At 42.6% G+C, this 11522-nt stretch overlaps 1 protein-coding gene across 1 annotated transcript; it reads left to right on the forward strand.

Annotated features, from left to right (window-relative positions):
* Positions 1 to 290: 290 nt before the first annotated feature.
* On the forward strand, positions 291 to 8042 carry LOC131729894 (cell adhesion molecule 3-like; the record flags this gene model as incomplete). Its single annotated transcript, XM_059020156.1, has 5 exons — positions 291 to 480; positions 2645 to 2746; positions 3811 to 3825; positions 5714 to 5839; positions 7679 to 8042. Coding segments are annotated over 5 exons (552 nt in total), but the record flags the coding sequence as incomplete, so codon positions are not given.
* Between the last annotated feature and the right edge of the window lie 3480 nt (positions 8043 to 11522).

Raw genomic sequence — 11522 nt, forward strand, 5'->3', positions numbered from 1 at the left:
TTACATTGTAACTGCAGTTTAATATCACTAGACTAGACTGGACTGGAATTACATTGTAACTGCAGTTTAATATCACTAGACTAGACTGGACTGGAATTACATTGTAACTGCAGTTTAATATCACTAGACTAGACTGGACTGGAATTACATTGTAACTGCAGTTTAATATCACTAGACTAGACTGGACTGGAATTACATTGTAACTGCAATTTAATATCACTAGACTGGACTGGAATTACATTGCAGGAATGTAGCTATGCAATGGGGTACCTAATGTAGCTGTACTGTGATCTCTGTCCCGGGACAGTCTGGCCACGTACTCCTGGAGGAAGGACAGCGGGGAGCTGTCTGACCTGTCCAAGCAAAAGACGAACATACTGGTGTTTGAGGCCCTCAACAAATCCGACGACGGGACATACAGCTGTGAGGCTAGAAACAGCATCGGAGCCGGAGAGGGGAGCTACACACTGCATGTGCAAGGTATAGAGAGAGAGGAGAGGAGAGGAGGAGAGGGGAGAGGAGAGAGGAGAGAGGAGAGAGAGGAGAGAGGAGAGAGGAGAGACAGGAGCTGCACACTGCATGTGCAAGGTATAGAGAGAGAGGAGAGAGGAGAGGAGAGAGGAGAGGAGAGAGGAGACAGGAGCTACACACTGCATATGCAAGGTATAGAGAGAGAGAGGAGAGGAGAGGAGAGAGGGGAGAAGAGAGAGAGGAGAGACAGGAGCTGCACACTGCATGTACAAGGTATAGAGAGAGAGGAGAGGAGAGGAGAGAGAGGAGAGAGGAGACAGAGCTACACACTGCATATGCAAGGTATAGAGAGAGAGAGGAGAGAAGAGGAGAGAGGGAGAAGAGAGAGAGGAGAGACAGGAGCTGCACACTGCATGTACAAGGTATAGAGAGAGAGGAGAGAGGGGAGAAGAGAGAGGAGAGGAGAGACAGGAGCTGCACACTGCATGTGCAAGGTATAGAGAGAGGAGAGGGGAGAGAGGAGAGGAGAGAGGGGAGAGAGGAGTGGGGAGTGGGGAGAGAGGAGAGGGGATAGGGGAGAGGGGAGTGGGTAGAGATGAGAGAGAGGAAATCAATGAAATTGAAGCAATATGCATGCTTTACATTTAAGGTAATGGATGAGAGAGAGTGGGTGGGAGGGAGGGAGCGAGGGAGGGAGAGGGAAGGTGAGAAGTGAATTCTAAGTGTGTGAATTCTAGTGTGGCACGGACTTACCAGCTGGATCCTGTTATCACTGAGAGAGAGAGAGAGAGAGAGAGAGAGAGAGGGGGGGAGAGAGAGAGAGAGAGAGAGAGAGAGAGAGGGGCGGGAGAGAGGAGAGAGAGAGAGAGAGAGAGAGAGAGAGAGAGAGAGAGAGAGAGAGAAGGAGAGGCTCCTTTCATCATCTCATTATCGCAACAGACAAACCCTTCTGGAAAATGGCCCAAACATTTGTTTTGTTTTGTATTTCAAAGAATCCAAAATCTTCCAATCCAAATAACATTTTATAGCGCCTTTCATCACGAGGTCGACCTACAAAAAAATATATATACACACAAAAAAAACCCTGAAATATTCTACAATTTAGCATTTCAAATATTCAGGAAGATTTGTTGCATAATAATTCTAGAGAGAGAGAGAGAGAGAGAGAGACAAAAAAAATATTGTGAACCTGACCACGCTGTTTGTGTTTTTTTTTAAATGGTGAATATCTTTAAAATACTATTTTAAACTTGCGGATTTTAAACCCAGCATATAGACTGTAGTCCCTTTGATCAGACTGGACCGATTTTTCACAGTGAGAAGGAGTCCACTTCCCAGAAGGGTTCAGTCCGTCATGCACACGGCTGTTTATTTTATTGTTTTGTCATAAACTTCTCTTCATGTGTTTTTTTTTCATCCATCACTCCATCATTCCTTTCCCCCTGCTTTATTTTCGCTCTCCTCTGCTTTTCTCCCATCCCTCTTTCCCTATTCCTCCTCCTCTCCCCCACTCTCACCACTTTGTTCCACTGTCTCTCTCTCCCTCTCTCTCCCTCTCTCTCTGTCTCTCCCTACCTCTCCCTCTCTCCTCTTTCTCTTTCTCTCCCACTCCCTCTACCTACCCCCTACCTATCCCCTCTCTCTCCCTCTCTCCCTACCTCTCCCTCCCTCTCCATCCCTCTCTCTCCTTCTCTCCCTCTCCCTACCTCTTCTCTCTCCTCTCTCTCTCCCTCGCTGTCTTTCTCTCCCTCCCTCTCCCTCTCTCACTCTCCCTACCTCTCCCCTCTCTCTCACTCTCCTCTCCCTCTCCTCACCATCTCTCCTCTCTCTCCCTCGCTGTCTTTCTCTCCCTCTCTCTCTGTCTCTCCCTACCCCTACCTCTCCCCCTCTCTCTCTCCCTCTCTCTCACTCTCTCCTCTCTCTCTCTGTCTTTCTCTCCCTCTATCTCCATCCCTTTCCCTCCCCTCTCTCTCACTCTCCTCACCCTCTCTCCTCTCTCCTCGCTGTCTTTCTCTCCCTCTCTCTCTGTCTCTCCCTACCCCTACCTCTCCCCCTCTCTCTCTCCCTCTCTCTCTCCTCTCTCTCTCTCCCTCTGCCTTTCTCTCCCTCTATCTCCCTCCCTTTCCCTCTACCTCTCTCCCTCTCTCTCTCATCCTCTCATCTTTATAATCAGAGCTCTCTCCTCCCTCTCTCACTCACCCCATCAGAGGCACTCTTTCTCCAGACAGTCTGCCACACTCCCCCACTTCCAGCGAGACACACATGGACACTTCAGGTAACCGAGAGTGAGAGAAAGTCCTGCCTGGACACTCAGGCCAGTCTGTTTTCCATAGCAACGATCGTCAAAATAATAAAAAAAAACTCTGTCAAACTACAGCTCTGGGCAAAAAAGTTTTGCATCACCTAGAATTTTAGAATTGAGATATAATGAAAAAAAACCTATATGAACATAAGTTAGATATTCTATTTAACATCATGTAATCAAGAGAAATTACAAAAACCATATCGTAAAAGTCTATACCAGTTTTTCTGTTATGTATATAAGGGGGAAAACTACAAAGCGCTGGGTGTGTAATTCAATATGTTAACAAGGGAACATTATTCAGCAGCTTTCATTGGACTCTATGAAGCTGAGGGAGTTCATTCTATATAGAGGGGGTGGAATTCAATATGTTAACAAGGGAACATTATTCAGCAGCTTTCATTGGACTCTATGAAGCTGAGGGAGTTCATTCTATATAGAGGGGGTGGAATTCAATATGTTAACAAGGGAACATTATTCAGCAGCTTTCATTGGACTCTATGAAGCTGAGGGAGTTCATTCTATTTAGAGGGTGATGAAAAGATTTTGACCCGAGCTGTAGAAAGAAAGAGTTTCTAAGGTGTGTTCTACTTCGCTAAGGTTTATACACAAGGTATTAGAGGAAGTAGATTCAAATATCATTGAATTTGCTTTCGTGAAAGGGAGAAAGAAGGAAATAAAGGAAAAAATGAAAGAAAGAAGGAAAGAACCAAAGAAAGAAAGAAAGAAAGGAAATTGGTCATTTTGTGATTTCATTGTCGATTTTTTTGTGTGAGAAAAAAATCGACCTTTTTTCAATGCTGTTTGTCATTCTCTCTTCCTCTCTCTCCCCTGCTCTCTCTATCTCCCCTCTTCTCTCCCTCTCTCCCTCCATGTCCCTATTCCTCTTCCCCTCCCTTCTCCCTCTCCTTTCCCTTCTCTCCTCCCTAACCCTCTCCCCTCCCTCCCCCTCTTCTCTCCCTCCCTTCCCCTCTTCTCTCCCCTCTTCTCTCCTCATATCATCAATCCAACCATCTCAATCACATGACCATCTGAAGACATCATAGGTGCAGGTACCATCTCCTGTCTCCCCCTCTGTCCGTCCGTCCGTCCATCTGTCTGTGTGTCTGTCTGTCAGTCAGTCCCTCTGTCAGTCTGTCAGTTTATTTACCTGTGTCTGTCTAACTAATGAAACTCACTTCCCAATCAGCACTTAAACTCTCTGAGTTTATATTATTTATTAATTTAAACACACACATTTGTAATAATCTACAAGTACGGACCAAAAGTTTTGCAGCATCATCACCCTCTATATAGAATGAACTCCCTCAGCTTCATAGAGTCCAATGAAAGCTGCTGAATAATGTTCCCTTGTTAACATATTGAATTCCACCTCCTCTATATAGAATGAACTCCCTCAGCTTCATAGAGTCCAATGAAAGCTGCTGAATAATGTTCCCTTGTTAACATATTGAATTCCACACCCTCTATATAGAATGAACTCCCTCAGCTTCATAGAGTCCAATGAAAGCTGCTGAATAATGTTCCCTTGTTAACATATTGAATTCCACCCCCTCTATATAGAATGAACTCCCTCAGCTTCATAGAGTCCAGTGAAAGCTGCTGAATAATGTTCCCTTGTTAACATATTGAATTCCACCCCCTCTATATAGAATGAACTCCCTCAGCTTCATAGAGTCCAATGAAAGCTGCTGAATAATGTTCCCTTGTTAACATATTGAATTCCACCCCCTCTATATAGAATGAACTCCCTCAGCTTCATAGAGTCCAGTGAAAGCTGCTGAATAATGTTCCCTTGTTAACATATTGAATTCCACCTCCTCTATATAGAATGAACTCCCTCAGCTTCATAGAGTCCAATGAAAGCTGCTGAATAATGTTCCCTTGTTAACATATTGAATTCCACACCCTCTATATAGAATGAACTCCCTCAGCTTCATAGAGTCCAATGAAAGCTGCTGAATAATGTTCCCTTGTTAACATATTGAATTCCACCCCCTCTATATAGAATGAACTCCCTCAGCTTCATAGAGTCCAATGAAAGCTGCTGAATAATGTTCCCTTGTTAACATATTGAATTCCACCCCCTCTATATAGAATGAACTCCCTCAGCTTCATAGAGTCCAATGAAAGCTGCTGAATAATGTTCCCTTGTTAACATATTGAATTCCACCCCCTCTATATAGAATGAACTCCCTCAGCTTCATAGAGTCCAATGAAAGCTGCTGAATAATGTTCCCTTGTTAACATATTGAATTCCACCCCCTCTATATAGAATGAACTCCCTCAGCTTCATAGAGTCCAATGAAAGCTGCTGAATAATGTTCCCTTGTTAACATATTGAATTCCACCCCCTCTATATAGAATGAACTCCCTCAGCTTCATAGAGTCCAATGAAAGCTGCTGAATAATGTTCCCTTGTTAACATATTGAATTCCACCCCCTCTATATAGAATGAACTCCCTCAGCTTCATAGAGTCCAATGAAAGCTGCTGAATAATGTTCCCTTGTTAACATATTGAATTCCACACCCTCTATATAGAAATAACTCACTCAGCTTCATAGAGTCCAATTAAAGCTGCTGAATAATGTTCCCTTGTTAACATATTGAATTCCACCCCCTCTATATTTTTATATATATTTTAGCGATATCATGTTTTTCTTTTGATGATGTTAAATAAATAATGCTGAATTACCTTCATTTTTTTTAAAGATGTCTCAATCCTAAAATTCTAGGTGATGCAAAACTTTTGTCCACAGCTGTGTGACATATTTCACCCTAAAAAAACCCTTCTGTAGATAAATCCCTCCCGTGTCGTGTTTCAAATGCTAACGCAGTCTTTGTTAGCCAATACGCAACAACTTTTCCTCTTTTGTAACCTCTTCTCTCTCTCTTTCTTTCCCTCCCTCGCTCTCCCTCTCCTCGTCTCTGATTGGCAGATCCGACGGCTATGCCCGCCTCCTCCAGCATAGACCACGCTGTGATTGGCGGAGTGGTGGCGGTCATTGTCTTCATCCTGCTGTGTCTGTTGATAGTGCTGGGACGGTACTTGATCCGACACAAAGGTACGGAATCGCTTAAGAATGACTTTTGATTTTAATAACGATTTTTTAAATTCCGTTTTTCCAAACCATTTCAAAAACGCCGCACAGCAGTCACGTATAATTTGTTAGATGACGCAAAACAGCACAAATAATTCTCTTTTTTTAGACTCGACCGCTAAGAACTATATGCGTCAAATTCCTCTTGCATTTAAAAAAAAAAAAACGTGTGTATTATTTATTAAAAAGATGGGCTGAATGGCCTCCTCTCGTTTGTAAACTTTCTTATGTTCTTATGTTCTTTCTTATGAAAACGGGCAGCGCGTTTATTCAGAGCCAGCAGTTAATATATTTGCTTTACCTAATTAGTCTTCAGTTTAATTTGAGGTGATTTACTGACCTCTAGCGGAAGAGCCGTGGATTGCAGGCAGGCTGGTTTATGTTCATTCTCTGCGGATTCGGTTTCAGGAGGTCAGGTAACGAATCGTTTTTGGAAACTGGATTCTAAACTGATTCGAAGGTTTAGCACCAGAGAACCTGCTGGTGCTGAATGATCGAACCCCGCCTTAATCAAACCCCCTCTTGAATTAGTTTTGAATGTTTTGTGGGTGAGTCATGTGACTAGTCCCGAGCCAATCAGAAACTATCATCCTGGAAATTATAATAATAATAATAATAATAATAATAATAATAATAATAATAATAATAATAATAATAATAAACAAATTAAACATGTCTACTGGTGCCCGAATTTAATGGTACTGGCGCTGTATGACGTACCCCAACTTTACACCCCTGTCTTGGGGGTGGGATCGTAGGACGCCCACTGAACCTGCAGCTCTCCTGAGTGTGTGTGTGTGTGTGTGTGTCTGTGTCTGTGTCTGTGTCTGTGTCTGTGTGTGTCTGTGTGTGTTATAATTGGACATTCTAAATTGACGGAGAAAATCAGGGGTAGCCCTATGGGCAGCAGTGTGGAGTAGTGGTTCGGGCTCTGGACTCTTGACCGGAGGGTCGTGGGTTCAATCCCAGGTGGGGGACACTGCTGCTGTACCCTTGAGCAAGGTACTTTACCTAGATTGCTCCAGTAAAAACCCAACTGTATAAATGGGGAATTGTATGTGAAAATAATGTGATATCTTGTAACAATTGTAAGTCACCCTGGATAAGGGCGTCTACTAAGAAATAAGTAATAATAGTAAAATTATTTTATATCTTTAAAATTGTATAACTCTGAATGTATGTTTTTTTTTAATACGTCAGTCTGCTTGCAAATCTGTGTGGTAGGAATTCTACACAGTCAAGCGTATTCTCAATGCCACCCCTATGAAGTATAATAGGTACTCATATTTTAGCATATTCATGTGGGTGTGTTATTATATATTTTTAAATACGTCTTTTATAACTTATAACACAACACTGTAACCTTCATAAAAGTTTACAGATTAATTCACTAACTCTCTCTCCCCTTCCTCCTCTCTCTCTCCCCTCTCTCCTCTCTTCCCCCTCTCCACTCTCTCCATCTCCCCTCTGTCTCCCCTCTCTCCCTCTCCCCTCCTCTCTTCTGCCTCTCCCCTCTCCCCTCCATCCCCCCTCTCCCTTTCCCCTCTCCATCTCTCTCCTCTCTCCCCTCCCTCCTCTCTTCCACCTCTCCCCTCTATCTCTCGCCTCTCTCCTCTCTCCCCTCCTACCTCTTTCCCCTCTCCTCCCCCTCTCTCTCTCCCCTCTCCCCCTCCCCTCTCTCCCCCTCCCCTCTCTCCTCTCCCCCTCCCCCTCTCTCTCACCCGCTCCCCCTCTCCCCCCTCTCTCCTCCCCCCTCCCCCCTCTCTCCTCTCCCCCTCCTCCCTTCTCTCTCCCTCCTCACAGGGACGTACCTCACCCACGAAGCGAAAGGCTCTGATGACGCTCCAGACGCCGACACAGCCATCATCAACGCCGAAGCGGGCCAGTCCGGAGCCGAGGATAAGAAAGAATACTTTATCTAGAGACGGGGAGAGGGAGGGGAAGAGGGAGAGAGGGAGAGGAAGGGAGGCAGAGAGGGAGAGAGGAAGCGAGGCAGAGAGAGAGAGAGAGAGAGAGGGGGGGAGAGAGAATCGCTACACGCGCGAAACAGCACGGCCGAGAATGAAGAAAGACACACAGCTCAGGCTAAAAAAAAAAACTAAAAAAAACTGCATATGAACAGAATTTTATTTAACGTGATGTAATCAAAAAAAAAATGATTGAAAAGTCTGTACCGGAAGCCGTAATAGTAGTACAGTAGAATTTCATGTTAGATTTTATTAAGTATATGGGGGGGAAAACTACAAAGCGCTGGGTGTGTGACTCAATGTGTTAGCGTGACATTATTCAGCAGGTTTCGTTCGACTTTACGCAGCAGAATTAGTTCATTCTATAGGGTGAAGATGATGATGATGATGATGCCAAACTTTTAGCCAGAGCTGTATAGAGTGGTTGTGAGGAAAGCGTTTGTGGGGTTGGGTGAGAACGAACCAATGAGAAACGCATATCTGTCAACTTGTCTGTCTAACTATCCTGATCCAAAGCTTGCTGTATCTATCCACTGTTAAGATCTTTAACTGTAGAAGATGTTTTGTTTTAATGTAGTAGGATTGAGATTTTTGATCTCAAGCCCCTGGTCTAAAGTTTTGTTAATTGAACCGATGAACTGAACCCAGACCCTGAAGCTCTGCAGTGTCTCGTGCTCCCTGTTCTCCCTGCTGGGGGTGGATTGGAACCCCCCTCCAGGACTGTGATTGGTCGATTGCACACCCCTGGTCTAAAGCATTATGACTCCCGCATGAATCAAGCTTGACTGCGTCGTTGCAATTCTCTATAGAAATTAAGAGGGTCGATCAAACATTTAGCATATATATATATATATATATATATATATATATATATATATATATATATATATATATATATATATAAAATGAGGCTGGGTGGTCCAGTGGATAGAAAAAGGGGGCTTGATACCAGGAGGTTCAAATCACCCGGCTCAGCCACTGACTCCCTGTGTGTGTGTGACCCTGAGCAAGTCACTGAACCTCCTTGTGCTCCGTCCTTCAGGATGAGACGTCAAACAAACGAGCTCCTATTGGAAGTGACTCTGCAGCAGCCACTGACTCCCTGTGTGTGTGTGACCCTGAGCAAGTCACTGAACCTCCTTGTGCTCCGTCCTTCAGGACGAGACGTCAAACAAACGAGCTCCTATTGGAAGTGACTCTGCAGCAGCCACTGACTCCCTGTGTGTGTCTGACCCTGAGCAAGTCACTGAACCTCCTTGTGCTCCGTCCTTCAGGATGAGACATAATTTCCCCCCTTCCCCCAAAACATCGACACGCCCAAATCAATATTATTGCGTTGTGGGATACGGTCAGGGTAACTCAATTGTATACGGGCTGCTTTGTGTTAACAGAACGGGGTCTGAGCCTTGTAACCTATTGTAAATAATCTGTGTCTGTCTGTCTGTCTGTCTGTCTGTCTGTCTGTCTGTCTGTCTGTCTGTCTAGGGGCCGACAAACAATGTTTTTGCCACTTTTGACAGAAATCGCTTTCATGTTTGTTGAACAGGATTTTATTCAGACAGTGAAGAATTCTCTGACCACCAGATGGCGCTGTATCAATCCTCAATTAATCTATTCGTCTATTCATTCCTTATATATATATATATATATATATATATATATATATATATATATATATATATATATATATAAATATATATATATATATATATATATATATATATATATATATATATATATAGCGCGTTTTACAAGAAACTGTCTAAAAAATACTCGTTAAAAATATCAAATTTAATAATATGCAAAACATTTACAAGATGATAAACTATACCCCCTTTAAATAACAAACAGTAAATGTTAACTTTTTTAAAAAAAATAGTGGTGATTTAAATATAAGCGGAATAAACTAGGAAACAAAACTGTCCAAATTATAAAATAAAAACGCGTTTTGCGATTTATTTAAAAGCATTTGGTATATCGCAATCTGACCCAAGCACGCTTCGGAAGGCGTTATTGAGCACTTCCTAGGAGAAACAGCGCCCTCTGGTGGCGAGAGAGGTGCGTTACCACCCCGTCCAGTTGTGACTCAAACATTACAAGCTATGTCTGTACAAAGCGGCGAATTCCTTGTGTCGATCCTATTACCCTACACTGGGGCTGAAACAATATTCAGACAGTTATCTACATTTTAATATCCGTAGTTATAGAGCAGTTATAATTGTGTTACTGGGGGAAACGCAGCTCGGTTTCAATCTGCAACAGCAATTAGAGATTTTTTTTAAAAAATTGATTTTATTTTCCAAATCTCTACCTCCTTTTGAAATGCTATCTAGTCTTTGTCTCGCTGTCTCTGCGTTCTCATAAAGAGAACACTGCTAATTAAAAGACTGGGTTAAAGATGTTTTTGTGTGTGCTATAAATCAGAGAGATTTTAAAAACTAGACTTGCTATCGGTGTTACACTCCAGATGGGTATTTTAAATGCGAAACGAGTGAAAAAAAAAAAAATAAACGCGCAGCGACAAACTAGGCGGCTAAAAAATGAAGCTAAACTGAGTCCGACTCAGTCCAGAAGCTTTTTTTTCTTCCTGAGTTTAATTAATTAGGATATCGCCTCAAAAGCGACGTCACAGTTTCAAATATAAAACCCGACAATGTCCATTCAACTTGAACGAGCTGTGCCGTATGAAAACGGATATTAAAAAGTGGAATTAGCTGAACAATCTGGCGCCATTCTCATCTCTCTCTCTCTCTCTCTGTCTGTCTCTGTGTTTCTCTCTCCCTCACTCTCTCCTCTCTCCTCTCTGTCCCTCTCTCCCTCTCTGTCGCCCTCTCTGTCGCCCTCTCTCTCTCTGTCTCTCTGTCTCTGTGTTTCTCTCTCCCTCACTCTCCTCTGTCTCTCTCTCTCTCTCTCTCTCTCTCTCTCTCTCCACACACACTATATATACATATATATATATTCAAATGCTTGCTTAATTTTCTTACCTATGTACACAAAAATGATGCATCTAATATCAAACAAACACACACACATATATGTATAAAAAAAAACTACTGCAAATATTTTGTATCTATGGTTATGTTTATGATTCTCGGTTTGGTATAAATGTCTTTTATCATTCACCTCAAATGTAGCAAAAGAGAAATAGGGGGTGTGTCAATATTCGTCCTTTTTTGAGCAGCTACCTTTAAGAAATATCAAGGTGTTAGTCATTAATTGAATGGAATAATAATATATATATATTAAATAAAATGTTTTAATCAATCAACAAACAATCGATAATCTAACAGCGTGATTTAATAGACACCCTGTCGCGATCTAACAAAACTCCTTTATAATTTTCCAAGCGATCTGTGAGTCTTTTTTCCTTTTTGATATGAAAACCTTTTTTTTTTTTCAATCTCTTTCCTGAGCCTCGCTTTAGAAACGATTGCGCGATGTATTGTGGGATTTGTAGTCCTCGGTCGAGGTGTTACCCCTGAGAACTACATATCCCAGTTTCCACCGCTCGTGCTAGTTCGAGGGAAGTGGGGGGGGGGGGGGGGTCGGGACGATTGTAAAGGTGAGGGAAGGACAGGCTTTTTTTTTTCTCGTTTTTGAAAATCCAAAACGAAGCGATTATTTTTTTTCTTTTAAAAATACTTCTTAAAGGTAATGTAGAAACGCCAAAATCAGACGCA

This window comes from Acipenser ruthenus, unplaced genomic scaffold (assembly GCF_902713425.1).
Source record: "Acipenser ruthenus unplaced genomic scaffold, fAciRut3.2 maternal haplotype, whole genome shotgun sequence".
NCBI classification, from domain to species: Eukaryota; Metazoa; Chordata; class Actinopteri; order Acipenseriformes; family Acipenseridae; genus Acipenser; species Acipenser ruthenus.